General features: G+C 34.5%; 2 protein-coding genes across 3 annotated transcripts in view; both read left to right on the plus strand.

Moving 5' to 3' along the window:
* The window catches only part of LOC110460507 (vesicular glutamate transporter 2-like), a 33,811-nt gene extending 24,539 nt beyond the window's left edge, over positions 1-9,272 (plus strand). Inside the window, exons 8-12 of one of the 2 annotated variants that reach the window (XM_021513453.1) lie at positions 578-727; positions 2,060-2,198; positions 2,502-2,624; positions 4,142-4,258; positions 6,288-6,514. In XM_021513453.1, coding sequence (XP_021369128.1) covers positions 578-727; positions 2,060-2,198; positions 2,502-2,624; positions 4,142-4,258; positions 6,288-6,430 — 672 coding nt within the window. In that variant the 3' untranslated portion in view covers positions 6,431-6,514. Of the gene's footprint in view, positions 1-577; positions 728-2,059; positions 2,199-2,501; positions 2,625-4,141; positions 4,270-6,287 lie in introns of both variants that reach the window. The other variant, XM_021513452.1, reaches the window with a different exon arrangement.
* Positions 9,273-17,926: 8,654 nt separating this feature from the next.
* The window catches only part of LOC110460506 (phosphoacetylglucosamine mutase-like), a 50,938-nt gene continuing 50,249 nt past the window's right edge, over positions 17,927-18,615 (plus strand). Inside the window, exon 1 of the mRNA XM_021513449.1 lies at positions 17,927-18,388. The gene's annotated coding sequence lies outside the window, so the exon portion shown is untranslated. The remainder of the gene's footprint in view (positions 18,389-18,615) is intronic.

The raw sequence follows: 18,615 nt of genomic DNA on the forward strand, positions 1-18,615 counted from the left end.
TGTAAAAACCACAATAAATGTCTAAACGAAATAAACTGAGCTTAATTTTGTGAGAATGAGTTGAGTTCGGTGACAAGATTTTCCAGCAGACTGCATGCATTCCTGTAGGAGCCAACTGGGGACCTCTTCTGGCAGACTTTTTTTTGCTTTCAAATGAGGCTGAATATATTTTGTTTCAAAAAAAGAATAACACATTTTTATTTACCATATGTTATAAAACTTTATCTGGTGAAACTTTTCGTTAAAACTGTATTTTACTATAAAGAAAACGGAGATTTAGATATGAAATTTGCGTAAAAGCAGGAGAGGCATAAATAGGTTGTATGAACTTTGCCCCCGTTCAAATGTAAATACTGCTAAACTATTATTTCTTGTCAACTTCCATGGAATACTAGTTTTGATGTTCAGAGGCAACATATCCATTACAATGTACCGTGAAAAATGACGCTAAAAGCGCAGACGACACATCCACCTCCGTAAAAAACGATGTTAAGGAGTGCAGGCAACATATCCATTTCCAAAATAATTTCCCTTACGACAAACTTTACTGACTTATGACTGTTTATCACATCTGCAGGCTTACAGTATACCATGGCGGAGTATTTTCACCAGTTTGCCAATGTACGCAATCATCGTTGGTAGCTTTTGCCGGAATTGGATCTTCGCTATGATTCTGACGGAGCTTCCGCAATATTTCCATGATGTTTTCTCCTTAAGCATAGATGAGGTACGTTACATCTGTCTGTCGTGCTATAATCATAACGTGATAACATCATTATTAATTATGATTTTACAAGTGAAATACCAAGAATGATGATACACAGGTTATTTCACCTTTAAAACTAGGTAATAGATACAGTAAACCAAAGAGAATTACATTGCATCATTCCCTGTTTATCCTTCTAAGACTCCCCGGTGATGCTAGGGACAAACAAGTTGGAAAATCATGTGTAAGGTTAACACTTTCACTGGTTTGATACAAAATAATCCCTGTTATATCCAATCAGAAAGCTTCAAAAGTGGTTCAAAAGTGGATATTCTGCATTGTTATTAATTGTGACATCACATTATTTTGGCAAATATTGAGGTCAAGCATGACAACGTCATGTTTTTAATGTGTTGGGCATCCACATTTTATGTTAAAGGGTAATTTTCTTTATTTAAATATTCTAAATCATCAGAAACTGAAATCGTTAAATTTTCGAAATATTCTGCCAAACTAGTGAAATATAAAAGGTATTAAACTTAAACCGTTTGGAATCTGTGTATATGTGTAATAATAAGACATTGAAATATATATAACCTATATATAGGCATCTTCTCTGTCTCAACCTGTCATTGGTAGATGCAAGTATACACTGTACTTCAGATATTTAACATTTTATCAAACATCACACTGGAGTGAATTTAGATAAATGGCTTGCATAAACTATAAACTCAAGGAGAAGTAAATCATGTTTTGTTTGATATAAAGAATCTGAAAATTGTTTTTTGTTTTGTTTTTCTTATTAAACATATATATATAGTGTATCCCCCCTCCTTATTTTTTTAGCAATGTGTACAAGTGATTATTTTATCCCATCATAATTTGCACTCAAGTTAAAAAAAAAACACTGGAAAGATCTAAAGTGACATCTCCATAAAAGTATAAAAAAATTAACTGGTTTTATTTCAGAATGAAATGTGGTGATCCTAACATCTTTGATAATTATATAATTGAAAATAAATAACCTACTGCACAACATTGCTCATAAAACTAAAACTGCTGTTTTGCTTCTGTATTTGCGTATATTTTGCTCACAAAACTGAAAAAACAGTTTTGCTTCTACATTTGCGTATATTTTGCTCACAAAACTAAAATAACAGTTATGGTGGTATATTTGCCTATATTTTACTCATAAAATTAAAACTGTTGTTTTGCTGGTATATTTGCCTAAATTTTGCTAACAAAACTAAAATAACAGTTTTGGTGGTATATTTGCCTACATTTTATAAAATAGTGCGGTTTTATGTTGACATTCTATTAGTATAACATTATTAAATGGTACGGAAATTACAGATCGGGTGGAGGACGGCTGTACCGGAAGTATTTATGACTATAGTAACCGTCACTGGCGGAGTCCTTGTGGACAAATTAATTAAATCCCGGAAGTGTGGCATTACTACGACTATAGGACGGAAACTGGCACAATGTAGTGGTAGGTAACGTACACATGTTATTGTAATGGATATATAAGATATATTAAAATAATAAGTATCAAAGATTGACTGTTAAACCTTTCCGTCTTCTTAGGATTCTTCAAGCGGACTGATGTGTATTTGCCACACTCTTTGACCGTCATATAAATATGTATGTTACAAAATGTACCTTTCAACAGTACAATGATATATTAAGTTCACAAACGATTGTTATTAACTCTTATCAGTGAAACATGTGAACATTATAAAAAAAAACACAATAATATCTGTACATGTACATTATGCAATATTGCATTTTCCAGGGTTTGGAATTGAAGCAATTTGCTTCTTTGTCCTGGCTACTCTTGGCAAAAGTACAGAAGATAGGAATGTGGCTGTCATTATATTGTGTGTCGGTGTAGGCTTTAGCGGGCTTGCTATATCAGGTGAGGAATTGTATAAGATGCATGAAGACTTAATAAGGCTTGCTATATTAAGTAGGGAATTGTATGAGATGTACGAGGACGTAATTAAGTAGGCTCGTTATATCAGGTAGATAATTGAATAAGATGTATATCTATCAATCTACCGTGTGTCGGTGTAGACTTAAGCGGGCTTGCTATATCAGGTAGAGAATTGAATAAGATGTATGAAGACTTCAGTAGAATTGCTATATCAGGTAGAGAATTGGATAAGCTGCATATATATTTATCTATCGCGTGTCGGTGAAGGCTTCAGTAGGCTTGCTATATTAGTTAAAGAATTGATGTTTATTTATCAATCTACTGTTTGTCGAAGTTCGTTTGAATAATGAGGGATATCTTTGGAAAACACAATTCTTCAAAAAAATAAGTAATTGATAATGAATATGATTTTGAGTGTTGCTTCGGGTGTGTGAGAGTTTCTCACATGCCACTTATCGACACGTCTTAATACAAAACTGAACCCATGATTTTAGGGATTGCAACCTTACACGTTATGCCATTTTATTAGGCAGCAAAAAGTTACCTCCTTAGTTTAATCGAGATTCACATGTTTCCAAAATCACCCTATATCCTGTAAATTTCTCAAACAAGTACCGAAGTATGTGACGTTCTTTGGAGAAAGAGGGATTGAGGCGGAAAACGAAACTTTGAATATACAATTTGTAAGATTAGTTTCTAATATATACATTAGGTTTAATTAAAGTTCAACAATCCGCTTAATATAGCCATTTCAAACACCTGCTACATAAAAAAGTAAGTCAAGTTTAAAACCTTTAATTAGACAGAATTCAGAAATGTTATTCAGATGTATTGAACTTGTACATTTCTTATTAAAATGATACATTACAACGTTAACGAAGTCTGTTATAAGGTTTAAGGTCGATGGTTTCATTAGATAGTTCACCAGCTTAAAAGAATATCAATCTCTGCTACTCTGCAACTGCTGCGAAAAAATACATAATCTAAAGCTGATTAATATTGTATTACTTATGCGGAGTTCAATCCTTATGACGGTGATGAATAAAAGCACTTGTCGTTTCAAAATGCGTAGTGTAGATATACGAAGTTAGCTTGGACTGTTGTAAACATCATAGAACTTTTCATTTACAATGGTGTTAACATGTCTAGCTCATTAATAACACCAAGTAACGTTTTTTTTAGACAACAGCCACAAATGTGATTGGCTAAGTTAACGGCGCTATGTCCCAATATCTCAATACATATGTAAATTAGTTGGGTTCTTAAAATATGAATTGAAGAATTGTTGAACCTGAATGTGGCCGTTAACCTTGGAATATAAAGGCGAACCGTTATCTGTAACCGATGTTTGATCAAGTTTACACAAAAATATAGGTTTTTAATATAATAGAGGCTGCTGCGTTCCCACACAAACTTCCTATGTATCTGGTAGGAAAGTGTATACATATGTAACATGTGTCTATCATCTGATTTAAGAAATGAAATTTTAACTTGTTTAGGTTATCAAGTGAATCCACTGGACCTTGCCCCCCAATACTCCAGTATCCTTACTGGCCTGTCCAGATGTGGCGCTTTGGGAGCAATTATGAGTACTTCAATAGCGGCTGCAATTAGAGGTAAAACAGGGGTAAGTTATATGTACATTGTATAAACAATTAATAGTGACATGTCTAAAACTCACTCATTACTCTGGTGAGGTCAAGAAGTAGCACAGCTTGACTTGTGACTTTTCATAAGCAGTTAGATTTGTCTCCCCTTTACTATATGACTTGCACTTTGTATATAAGTTGTGTCTTTTTTCAAATTTTCATTTCACTGTAAATTATAATATATTTATATGCTGATTTATACAAATGCTTGCAGGAGAGAACTGATATAGGCATAGCCTGTTGTTCAATCCAATTCATACAACATCATAAAAATAAAATGAAATTAATAATGACAGTAAAGACAGAAGAATATGTCTGATTATGGAGGTAATCCGCCCCTCTATTACGACAGAAACATCAAACATTACATATCACAACATAAAACAAAGCGCTAACATTCACTATGAAATAATACAACGTGTTCATCCGTAGTGAAAAGCGTTTGTACACGATATTAAATGCACCCATCAACAAATTTTGTTTGTATCAACGTATGGTTGTATCAAGTTTCTACAAATGTATACAGGATAAGATTTTGGTGGTTAATGGTCAAGATTGTCGCTGGAAAACCATCTGACTGTAGTTTAAATTTGCACCATAATATTGTAATATCACGTTCTACACTTGATTCGATCTTGATGGTTATCGGTCAAGGCATAAGGGTCAACGATCTAACTTGACCATTTTTGCAGTAAAAAGCATATGTACACAAACGAGTCCACTGATTACAAACTATGTCTTGTACAGCAATTCCTTATGGGTTAGGGAGGTATATCTTTGTTTTCATTATTTCAAATTGATATACATGTGGCTTTTTCTGTCATTGTTTTAGCTGAGGTGGCCAAAATGCGCGACAGTCGTCCTTCTCCTCTATTTGCTTTATTTTTAAATCCCGTAGCTCCAGAACGACTGTTTTGATTCCAACCAAACTCGGTCTATAGCACCACTCATTGTGGTGTTAACAGAATGTATGGCTATCCGTTGCAGAAAGGCAGGACCAAAATAAGGAAATAAGGGTTATTGATAAAACGGTAATACATCTGCACCGGATACTGAATTAAGAGATTTGCACCAAAACAAATGGTCAGTAGTCTTCGGTGTAGTTGTGGATTGACAATAATTTAATAGATGATTTTCTTTTTGAAAGATTACACTATCGATTCTCCTAAACGAATTTAAACTAAATTCAAATTGAAACTTAAGTTGGCAAAGTGAATTCAATGTTTGACTAACGGATGTTGTGGTATTCCCTGGAGACAATGGGCAGGATTCATGATCAATAGAACAAATAATAGTGAAATCCTTTTTTTTCTTTATTTTTTTCCCCTTCAGTTCATCAAAAAGGCATTTAAACCTTGTTTTGTCTTTACCTGGGGCAGAGGAGAAGATCAAGTCAGGGAATCAAAGCTTAATCAATACGATGTTTTTCGCATTTTTTCAACAAATATTATGCCAAAATAAAAAATAAATCATCTAAAGACCATATTTTGTCGGGTTCATTGGAAATGCAAGATGTCTGCCTTGGCATTTAACATTTTACACGTCTGGCTGATTTTCCGAAACTTCAAATGTTCCTCCCATGGACCTAACAATTTGTTGTTATTTTTGGAACCAATATATAGTTTCAGATGACCACCTGTTAGCTGGTAGGATGAGACATGTTTAACTACTTCTCTTTTTCCACCAGGCCACTTATAACCAGACTATATTTGAATAACACTTTCGTGGTCCTGAATATGTGCTGTAATTTTTAGTTGAATTCTTAACAAAAATAGCCACCATTGCCTTTCATTGATTTTAATATCATACAAATGTCCCATACCGTGTCCTCGGCAAGTGTTGTCAATCAATTATACGAGTTAAAAAAAATCTGAGACTGTTTGAAGTGAGAATAGAATGTTATCGTCTACTTTTTATTCAGATAGCAAATGAAACATTTTAGCGATGCGTGTTAAATATATTCAGCGTTTGGTTTTTTCTTTCTCTTCTCTTTTAGGATGTGCAGAATTGGCAGACAATATTTTGGATAGCCGGAGCGGTACACATGGCAGGCGTGGTTTTCTACGGACTATTTGCTCAGGGAACAAGACAAGATTGGGGGCAATCAGCAGAAAACAGGAACTTGATAAATCCCGTTGAAAACAATGTGGACACAAGCGACTATAACATAAACTTTGCCCGCAGAGATCACATTTTCAGCAGATCGGCCGAGTACGGATCTATCCGTGAAGGCGAGGAAGACTTTATGAATAACGATAGAATTTTCTCACAATCTGTAGACAACGGGGCTCTAAGAAGGTCTTATGATGATGGAGCACAAGATTGGTTTCTTCTGTCGATATAACTTGGTACAAAGATCGGTAGTATATTGATTTTGGTGATAATTAAGCATTCACCAGATTGTTTAATAAAGTGATGTTTAGTTTACCATGTAAGGTAAGGAAGAACGGAACTATTTCATGCCCTGAAACGAATTTTGGGTAAGGTAACTATTTCATAATTTTTGATTCGTTACAGAGAAATTATTCATGTCATAGAGTGACTATTGGGTAAGGAAGGAAAATAATTTTATCTCATATAGTGACATTTTGGTCAGGTAAGGGAGAACTTTTTTTCTGTCAAAGGGTGAATTTTGTATCCAAATTATTAATTGAAACGTCATTTGAATGAATCAATAATAAGTTTTAAGGATATCCGTACCACTGCCAAAAACGTGACTACGCATTTGGCATTGTTATGTCCAAAACAAAATTAAGGGGAAGTTACTGTACATGTATATACGAAAAACCACATTGCGAACAGGGATTCTTCACATTTGTGAAGTTCATAATAAATTCAAGTTTTAAATTTGTAACTATGTTTCTAAAAATACATTCTGATATTTTTTTAACTTTTTACTCAAAGAGGATTTTTCATATTTCTCATATTGCACCAAGGGCGAATTGACAATGTCCTCAAATAATAGTCATCGCTGTATAGTGTACAAATTTATGAAATACAGGTTAACGCCATGGTCAAAATATAGACAAAGCCATTAACTGAATTATTTCAATTATTCTAGTAATTAAACATAACACAGTCTTCCTGATTTTACATGGGATTCGCAAGTCGGGCTTTATTTTCCAAACATCTAATAAAAATGTATAATGGAGCGTTTGAATAAATGTCGTTGAAGGTACCGTTTTTCCCATATGACCTGAAAGCGGAATCAGAGGTCTTGAGTCGCATACTGTCAAGATATCTATTGTTCGAATCCGCTTGAATGCGTTTTATATTTTTGTTTTTAGATATGTGTGATGCTTCTTTTTATAACAAAAAGTGCATTTTTTACAATCATTTACTGTGGTATTGCTTATATTTGTGGTTAAAAAGTTATTTGACAAAAATAATTTGTTTATTTTGTCAAAGTACCTTATATTTTTACATAATGAATTGTTTTCTCGATCAAAAGAAGGTGCATTTTGTTTTTTTCAGTTTGATACATTGATGAATGAATGATATTGGTAACTTCCCGACAGCTAATAGTGTTTATTATGATTTACATGATGCAGATCGGTTTGATAAAACTAAAAGTTATTTCTTTATGAAAGGAAGGAAAACCAAGAAAAACGGAGCTTTCATTGACGCCGACCAATTGGAAATGCATCAGTATTTTTAATTCGATATCATAAATCATTACAAAAATATCAGTCTATCGGTTTGGTTGACATCTTATAATTATATGCCAATTATAGAGGAACTGGTGTCATAAGTATATCCTAACAATATCTTATTTTCGGTCGTGCACTGGATCACCAGCCACAAACACGATGTAAGTGTCATGAGAACAACAGGATGAGTTATATTAGAGTTTATAAACATTTAAAAAAAACATAAGAAAACATATCAAAGGTGATCTGAATGAGCTTGATGTTTGTCAACATTTGTAAAAACCATCTGCAACGGAACTGACGATTTATGTTGACGTAAATGACAAACTGCACGAGTACGATGGTCACTCTACTACGTAACGTTTTCTGAATTAAATATAGATAAATCAGAAGAAGAGACACATTATAGCGTGCAAAGTTCAAACAATGCAAGTGGCCTTCACAATATTTTAAAGGAATATGACATGTTTTATTCTATTTAATGATATACTTTGAATGGGTCATTTTTTCTGAGACATTGTCTAAATGTAATAATGTGTCATTGTTTAAATGGTGATTGTAAAGATATAAATAATTACAGGAAAACTACCCTGGCAAGCTGCTTAGGGAAACTTAATAAATTTGTATCGATGATATTAGGCCTGCGATGTAGGACAAACAATATAGTAAAATATCAGCCGCTATGTTTTGAAAAGTTTGTTGAGGAACGTCAAAGGTGAGCTGTGCAGGAAAACGCTCGGGTATATATGGGGAAATGTTACTGGTGCTGACAGGTTGTTCGCTTTAATAAAACAATGATGGGCTGATATTTTTCAATAAGAGCGTGAAGAAAAAACAGAACAGAACATAAAACATCCGCGAATCTAAATATATTATTGTATACAGCAAATATTCACGATACTTCATTTAATACCAATAAATAAGGAGAATATCAGCAAGATATCATAAAAAAATCCATTACCCATTAGGTTGATAACAAAACACTGAACAGAATCTTAGAGTATGTAACGTAATTAATCTAAATGATTTAAAAAATGAGTTTCATTTTCCTATGAAATATCCATGTTATTCTATGGCTTGAACGTTTTTGGGAGATTTGCTCAGTGTTAGACTTCTAATTTAAAAAATCCAGCGGACTAAGCAGAGTATATCAAAACAACTTCATGCAAAAAAGGAACCCATGTATTGTAAATTGTCAGCAGTGTTTGTTGTATGAATTTGTAATTGTATTGTGCATTATTTGTATAATGTTGTCTGACGTAGTACTGTAAACAGTACGCTTGTGGTACTTAGTAACCGATGAGACTCGAGGTAATACAGAACTTTAACTCGAGTTGACATTTTTCCTCCATTTTCATGGTATCGTCAGAAATTGGTACAAAGACATTCACATTCAAAACCTTCAGTCCGTATTACATCATTTCTTACTATTTTATTATCTCCGAAATAAACATCACGCAGCAAAACATAAAACTATAGGTGCCGGAAAAAAGTATTCTGAATTAGGCTGCACCAACCAGGACACGTGATGATATCCACCGATACTTTTATGTTCTTCATTCATGTGAACCCTCAGTGTTACGAGCCGGGTGACGATATAGCCACGGAGCTCTCTTGACGCAGGAATGTTGCAGGACAGTCATTTTGACTACAAACTTTAAAATGGTAAGACTTCTGAAAGATCCTGATGATCACATACCTGAAAAACAGGAGAAGACATAACAAATGTATAAAGTCGTTATAAAATTGTCTGCTAGCCAAACCTTTCCCAACTTTTGTATACAATATAAAAATGAATGAAGCAGTCTTATCAATGCCAATTATTATGCACTAATGTACTGATGACTCCACTGTATATAACACGTACTTGAATGTTGGATACAAATACTTCATTGTGATTATACAAAACAGTGGGATATTTCAAAATACATCTTAAAGGGTCTGAATCAATTTTAAAATGCTATTGAAAGTATTGAATGACCCAGACGACAAGAAACAAACAACAAATTAAATAGCCTACCTACTAGCTACTATTATAAACACAATTCGTTTTAATATTATTATAATTAAATTGTTATCTAATAACAACTACATCACAACAAACCAAATGAATAAATTATGTCATATGAAGCAGACAATGCTGGTTAAAGTTAGTGTTAGTGCTCCAATGTATTTCTCAATTTAAGTTCACGAAGTGGAAACATAGTAAAAATGTTATAATAGAATCACTGATCCATGTTTAATAGCATAGCAAATAAAATAACTTTAATATTGGCTGATAATCATTTAATATCGCTGATGGATTGTACTTTGTTTAGAAGGAACTAATTGAGACTGAAGTTTGTTTTAAATTTGATTTTAACTACATTTATACTAGTAGTATCATTGATAGTCGTAGTTAGTCGTTCAATATAATAAATAATAGTACATCATACACTGTATTACATTTGTTTAAATGACACAAGCAGCTGTAGATCTACATTTTCATTAAAACATTTAGAAAGCATTAAACATTACAAATAAAATCATTAACAATGTGTTGTCCGTCTTACACTTGTGTCGAGGGACACAACCAGAACCATACCTGGGAAGTTACTGCTATATTATTCCACTTGTGTCGAGGGACACAACCAGAACCATAACTGGGAAGTTACTGCTATATTCTCTTCATGAACAAAACATCGTCATCGACTAGAACTTATTTTGTATGATTATTACAGTAAGAATGATTGAAATCACTGTTTGTATGATTATTACAGTAAGAATGATTGAACCCACTGTTTGTATGATTATTACAGTAAGAATGATTGAACCCACTGCTTGTATGATTATTACAGTAAGAATGATTGAACCCACTGTTTGTATGATTATTACAGTAAGAATGATTGAACCCAATCAAAAAATCTTTTATTAAAGAAAGTAAAAAAATGAAGTTTCTAACAGTCTGAAATGATAAAAGGCGACATTCACATTCTAACAAGAGACTATTGAAGGTGTAGTTATAAGGACTACATGTAAACACGGAGTTCAACTTGAGTCTGATCTTATGTTGAATAACCGACCCACGACGTGAGGTGACACTTAGTGCTGGTGTATTTTTTAAATTCTACCAATTCAGTGTCCATACTCGACTCGCTGAGTGTTATTGTTAAACCAGAGGTCGATGTATAGACGTACAATGCACACTGAATAAACCCATATTTATTCATACAGGTATAATGACAATATCATGACAAATCGTCACCAATTCCTCCATAGTGTCGTTACTAAATAGCCTTTTTTCACTAAACTGTTCCATACACCAATGCAAGGATAATAATATTTGTTTTAACTCAATATATAAATTTAGATACAATAGCCGATTTAACAACTAACAACTGTTATCCTTCGCAGGACTCGTAGGTTTATTATAAAACAAATGGTGCTGTCAAAATAACATATCATCAAACTTCAAAGTAACGCGATACACAAATGGAAAATTGATTACAATATTCGCTGTTGAAAAGACCGCATAACATCTGAGTTTTGTCTCAGCGCAGTTTCAGAAGTGGTTTTGTTTTGCAACTAAGACATTCGTCATGGACGAAGATTCTGTGAAGTGTGGAGCACGGAAGTTGTGAAAGTTTCATTGTTCACTGAAAACAACCTGTTTTGGAATTATTTAATGTTGAGGAACACCTTCACAATATAAGAGGAATGGTTGTTAAAGGGAATCTGGCCACTTTGAGAAAATGCCCCGCGAGAAACAAAAGGAGACATGGTAGAAGACAACAAGATAAGTAAACAGACGGCCATTATGAACTTTAAATCGAAAACGAGTATCTTCAAAAACTCCATTGCTGTCATGATAAACCTGAAATCGTCCAGTGCCAATATCAGTAGAATTGAACAACAAAACATACAAATGAAATATTTGATGATAGAAGATAAATCTTAAGGCCCTTTGTTAAAGTAGAAAAACCATGGCTAGGTGACCACGCAGATTACTAATGGAATCAGTATTGATTTCGATGGCCAAAGTTACAACTACCCCGAGAAAAACCATCCATAGCCAATTTAGCCTGTTTTTGTGTTATGGATTCTTAAAAATTTCCTAACCAACCACCGTATAGTGTTAAATTTCAATTCAACTTGCATTCAATTCAACTCAAGGGTCGTGGTTATTACTTCCTGTTTTGTTCTCGCTCTCTCTGTTTTTGCCGTAGGGTATGCCGATAGATGTAAATATTCTGTTTGATTTCCTCTATATTCGGTGTTCTATATTTACACCTGCATGAGTATATTTTTCTTTCTTAATTTCTTAATAATAAGGATACATAAGTAAACGCTGTCATACAGTAGAGTGTCTTCTAGACCACAAATAAATAAAGAACTTAACCTAGAGAAATGAATGCAACATCGATCTGTTCTCAAAAGTATTCTGAGCAGTCCCAGAAAAGATGTATTACAGATTCTTTGTTCACCATACAGATTACAAAATTACGCTTCAACTAGGTTCATTGTCATGAGACTAGTTTTTGTATTCAGAATACGATGAAGTATTTTAAATTGGAAGGATTGTAGGCTAGAGTCGTCTGTGATAATGAAAGGAAGTTGAAAAAAAGTATTCCAACTTTCCTAATGGAATTCCTCGTCCATATATTTGCCTGCCATTTTACCACTGGTTTTTTTATCGGAACTAAGCATATAAAATATCTCGTGATCGTTTCGTAACTTTTCAGTAAATTAAAAATATTTGTTGTCTGTAGATGCTAACTATTAACTTTAATTCTTAATATCTTGTTTCCACTTTCGGGGAATGGCCGTAGAAGTATACAAATTATGTCTTAACATCACATTTGTGTTTAAACTAGCTATAGTTTACTAACCCCCCCCCCCCCCCCCCCCCATCATTGACTAGGTCATTAACATAGGTACTTTTTTAAATTATTTTGTCATTAATTAGTTCTTTCGTATAATCATAATGGTTCTGCAAGTAGTGCACCGGGGTTACGGAGGATGCACGCCACAAGAAAGCCCATATTTGAATAACATTATCCAGATAGAGTTTCGATTTTCCTTCCTATACAATTTATACCACATCGTCTTTAAGATATAGACAGTTGACCCTTTTCTAAATCTTTATCAAGTGAATTCAAAAGAGGTTCAATGATATCAGTCCATTTTTTTTAATTCAGTCGTGAAACCATCCAATCCTGGTTATTTTGTGTTACTCGTGTTGTTCTTGTGTACGCAACCCACTTTCCATTTGTCTAGCTTGCTCTAATGTTATCTTAGTACAATGTATTACGTAGATTTTCTTCATTGCAAAAATGCACAAAATATTTCCTCCAAATTGGGTCCTATATTTCGATGTAATTTTCGATGTATCTTGTTCTTTTATAATATCAGCTATATCCATTACCCCGAATTTTGTCCATTATTATTTTCCGTAAAATGCCTTTTCTCTTTAATCCAAAAGAAGATGCAATACTTGGTGGTCAGCTAAAACAGTGTCGAACAGTGTAAGGTTATCCTACAGGTGCGGTCCATTTCTATGATCCTTTAATGTAGCACTTTTGCTTTTAAGAATGGTTTATTACTGTGGTGGGTGTCATAAATTCGTATTCAATCAGCTCAATTTATGTTTTCCTTTTTTCTATGCATGTACTGCTAGGATGGGTCGGTCCATCATCGATTGTAAGGTAATGTAGGCCATCTCCTCCGTCTAGATCTAGTTATATACACGCGATGATGTAGACACACCTCCTTCTCTTAATTGGTGACATGTGACATACTGTATATATATATATATATATTTGTGTGTGTGTGTGTGTGTATGTATGTTTAAGTTATATTTACTTACGTGACTGATTGGTATAGATCCGGTTCTGTCCTGTCTATGGATTATATATAAGTTATATTTACTTACGTGACGGATTGGTATATGTCCGGTTCTGTCCTGTCAATGTATTATATATAAGTTATATTTACTTACGTGACGGATTGGTATATGCCCGGTTCTGTCCTGTCAATGTAATATATATAAGTTATATTGACTTACGTGATGTATTGGTATAGGTCCGGTTCTGTCCTGTCTATGTATTATATATAAGTTATATTTACTTACGTGACGGATTGGTATATGTCCGGTTCTGTCCTGTCAATGTATTATATATAAGTTATATTTACTTACGTGACGGATTGGTATAGGTCCGGTTCTGTCCTGTCTATGTATTATATATAAGTTATATTTACTTACGTGACGAATTGGTATATGCGGAGTTATGTCTTGTCTATGTATTATATATATAAGTTATATTTACTTACGTGACGGATTGGTATATGCGGAGTTATGTCCTGTCTATGTATTATATATAAGTTATATTTACTTACGTGACGGATTGGTATATGCGGAGTTATGTCCTGTCTATGTATTATATATATAAGTTATATTTACTTACGTGACGAATTGGTATATGCGGAGTTATGTCCTGTCTATGTATTATATATAAGTTATATTTACTTACGTGACGAATTGGTATATGCGGAGTTATGTCTTGTCTATGTATTATATATATAAGTTATATTTACTTACGTGACGGATTGGTATATGCGGAGTTATGTCCTGTCTATGTATTATATATAAGTTATATTTACTTACGTGACGAATTGGTATATGCGGAGTTATGTCTTGTCTATGTATTATATATATAAGTTATATTTACTTACGTGATGAATTGGTATATGCGGAGTTATGTCCTGTCTATGTATTATATATAAGTTATATTTACTTACGTGACGAATTGGTATATGCGGAGTTATGTCTTGTCTATGTATTATATATATAAGTTATATTTACTTACGTGACGGATTGGTATATGCGGAGTTATGTCCTGTCTATGTATTATATATAAGTTATATTTACTTACGTGACGAATTGGTATATGCGGAGTTATGTCTTGTCTATGTATTATATATATAAGTTATATTTACTTACGTGACGGATTGGTATATGCGGAGTTATGTCCTGTCTATGTATTATATATATAAGTTATATTTACTTACGTGACGAATTGGTATATGCGGAGTTATGTCCTGTCTATGTATTATATATAAGTTATATTTACTTACGTGACGAATTGGTATATGCGGAGTTATGTCTTGTCTATGTATTATATATATAAGTTATATTTACTTACGTGACGGATTGGTATATGCGGAGTTATGTCCTGTCTATGTATTATATATAAGTTATATTTACTTACGTGACGAATTGGTATATGCGGAGTTATGTCTTGTCTATGTATTATATATATAAGTTATATTTACTTACGTGACGGATTGGTATATGCGGAGTTATGTCCTGTCTATGTATTATATATAAGTTATATTTACTTACGTGACGGATTGGTATATGCGGAGTTATGTCCTGTCTATGTATTATATATATAAGTTATATTTACTTACGTGACGAATTGGTATATGCGGAGTTATGTCCTGTCTATGTATTATATATAAGTTATATTTACTTACGTGACGGATTGGTATATGCGGAGTTATGTCTTGTCTATGTATTATATATATAAGTTATATTTACTTACGTGACGAATTGGTATATGCGGAGTTATGTCCTGTCTATGTATTATATATAAGTTATATTTACTTACGTGACGAATTGGTATATGCGGAGTTATGTCTTGTCTATGTATTATATATATAAGTTATATTTACTTACGTGACGGATTGGTATATGCGGAGTTATGTCCTGTCTATGTATTATATATAAGTTATATTTACTTACGTGACGGATTGGTATATGCGGAGTTATGTCCTGTCTATGTATTATATATATAAGTTATATTTACTTACGTGACGAATTGGTATATGCGGAGTTATGTCCTGTCTATGTATTATATATAAGTTATATTTACTTACGTGACGAATTGGTATATGCGGAGTTATGTCTTGTCTATGTATTATATATATAAGTTATATTTACTTACGTGACGAATTGGTATATGCGGAGTTATGTCTTGTCTATGTATTATATATATAAGTTATATTTACTTACGTGACGGATTGGTATATGCAGGGTTCTGTAGTTCGGCTCTTGCCATTGTCCGGACACGAATGGGTTTGGAGGCCTCTTTTCCTACAGAAATAGGCTGGATTTTCCCTTCAACATTTCCTTGATGAATTTTCGTTTTCTTTACAGTGGGGTCATGTGAATCTTCTAACGCTATCCCGAAGGTTGGGTCAAACCATGAACTTTGTTGTGTTGGAAACACATTTCTGGAGAGGAAGTTTTCCGTCATTCCTGGAATAGTTTGTGACAGAAACTGCACTCCAGGAGGAATGGGTGGACGAGCCATTATCGGGTTCCAGTTGACGCGGAACGGATTTTGTGAACGGTTCCGGCTGCGTGGTGTCTGAGAGAATAGTGGTGGAAATACATTGTCTGCTTGTTCAGTAAACATGTTTCGCTGTTGAGAAACTTGCAAAAAGTTCGGTGGAGTAGGGATTTGATCATTATTCCTGATTGGAGAATGCGTTAAGATGTTACTTGTAGAAGAAACAGGTGATGGAGGCGGCAAAAGGAAAGGACTTGTGTTGGCATTGGACCTGGATGACGTTAGCAGATTCATAGATGGTGTCGCTTTAACTCTCATCTGCAAAGCTGCATTAGCGCTGATTGGGTTAGAAATAGCGTTAAAGAACGCGCTATCCATGACATCGAGGTCCATAATTTCATTCAACCCGAAAAACATGAGTGGGTCGTGTAAAGCTCCTGCCATGTTACCCATTAGATCGAAAGTCGTGGTCGGATTGAGTGGATGTTGAGGGGGAATTGCTGACAATGGGGGCTGTGAACTCTGTGGGGTAAATGCTGGCAGTATTGAAGTAGAAAGCTTCGGTAAAAAATAATTTTGATCGGTTACATCCCCGCCCGTGTTAGTCAATGATGGAATATTCCGAAAACTCTGACTGAATTGTTGATTCTCTGAGGTTGAAGAAAACGTTTGTGCATTGGTATTCGTTGTTTTGAAATTGTTTGAACCTCTCAGAACCGCTAGGTTTCCTAATTCCTCAGCTCTCATCTGTGAAACATCGAATACTGAACCCGACTCTTTTAAAACAGTTGGGTCGGTCGTTCCAGAAACTGTTCCCGCCAGTAACTTTGATGATCCAAAATGAACAGAATCTCTGGGCACACCAGCACGACTACCCTCTGAAGGGCTGACACCTTTCGATTCTAGCGTTGGTGCGATATCAGCTTCATTATCAAATAAAGTCGAGGGCGGTTCAGTTGTCAACTGTTCACCAAAATAAGAAAACACCCGATTAGCTCCTTGATCAACGTTTCCGTTATATGTTGGGTCCAAAAAATCAATCCTGTTTTCATTTTTAAAAATCCCGTTGGATAGGTTGCTATTTTTTGTGTTAGCATTTGCAGGATTTTCCCTCTCGGCTATGGACTGAGTCGGACGGCTTGTCCCGATATTGAACAATGGCACAGCAACTTCATTATTTAAACCAGAAAGAAAACTATTTCCGAAGTTCTGACTATTTGGTTGATTAGCAGGGAAAGTGTTTACAGTATTGAATCTAGCGGGGAAATTATTCCCATTGTTAACTTCCATTATATTTCCAGTACTTCTATTCTGTGGAAAGATATTATTTCCAGTGTTGAAGTAAACTGGGAAATATCTGCCGGCATTGAACATCAAAGGAACACTATTTCCGGTGTTTAAGTTGCTAGGGACTTCGATTCTTGTATTATATGTCAACGGTACGTTTCCTGTGGTACTGATTCTTATAGGTAAACCGTGTCCGATGTTGGGCCGAGGAAGAGGAGGAGGAGGTCTGTTAAGGTTTGGAAGCATGGAGAATCCACGGGGACCAGCACTGCCTCGAGGAGGAAATGTCGGTCTGTTTAGGTGTGGAAGTATTGAAAAGCCCGGCGGACCAGGACTGCCTCGAGCAGAGTGAATACTAAATACTCCGCCTACAAAACAACGATAAACATAAATTAAAAAACAAATCCTGAATACAATATCCGTAATTCAAAAATACCATTTTACTGGATTGACCGGTTTTACTCTAAACAAGATAATGGAGACTACAGATACCTGAATTAAACTTTTATCGACGGATTGGACACTAAAGCCTGATGTCAAAGTTTTTGAGACTATTCAACAGATCCTCACTATTATGACATCATTTAACGCCAATGTCGTCAAAACAGGGAACTGTTCTTAAATATCTAACAAAAGCTACCACAGTTTGTTTGGCTCCCACACTTGTACTGCATTTTACAAAACGTTTATTTCTTTTTCTCAAACGCCCAACAAGTTGGTAAAACGTGAGCGTAACGATAGATACCCGGGAACAGAAGAATAGCAAAACGAGTATGGAAAACGATAAGATGAGAATCTCCGATATCAGACCGGGTACATCAGACAAGGTCAGTGAAGCTATGGGTAACCTCACTATATGGTTAGACCAGTTCAGTAGAGGTCAGCGTATATACATGGGTAACCTTACTATAGAGTTATACCAGGTCAGTAGAGGTCAGCGTATATACATGGGTAACCTTACTATAGGGTTAGACCAGTTCAGTAGAGGTCAGCGTATACACATGGGTAACCTCACTATAGGGTTAGACCAGTTCAGTAGAGGTCAGCGTATACA

Source organism: Mizuhopecten yessoensis, unplaced genomic scaffold, assembly GCF_002113885.1.
Source record: "Mizuhopecten yessoensis strain PY_sf001 unplaced genomic scaffold, ASM211388v2 scaffold10413, whole genome shotgun sequence".
NCBI classification, from domain to species: Eukaryota; Metazoa; Mollusca; class Bivalvia; order Pectinida; family Pectinidae; genus Mizuhopecten; species Mizuhopecten yessoensis.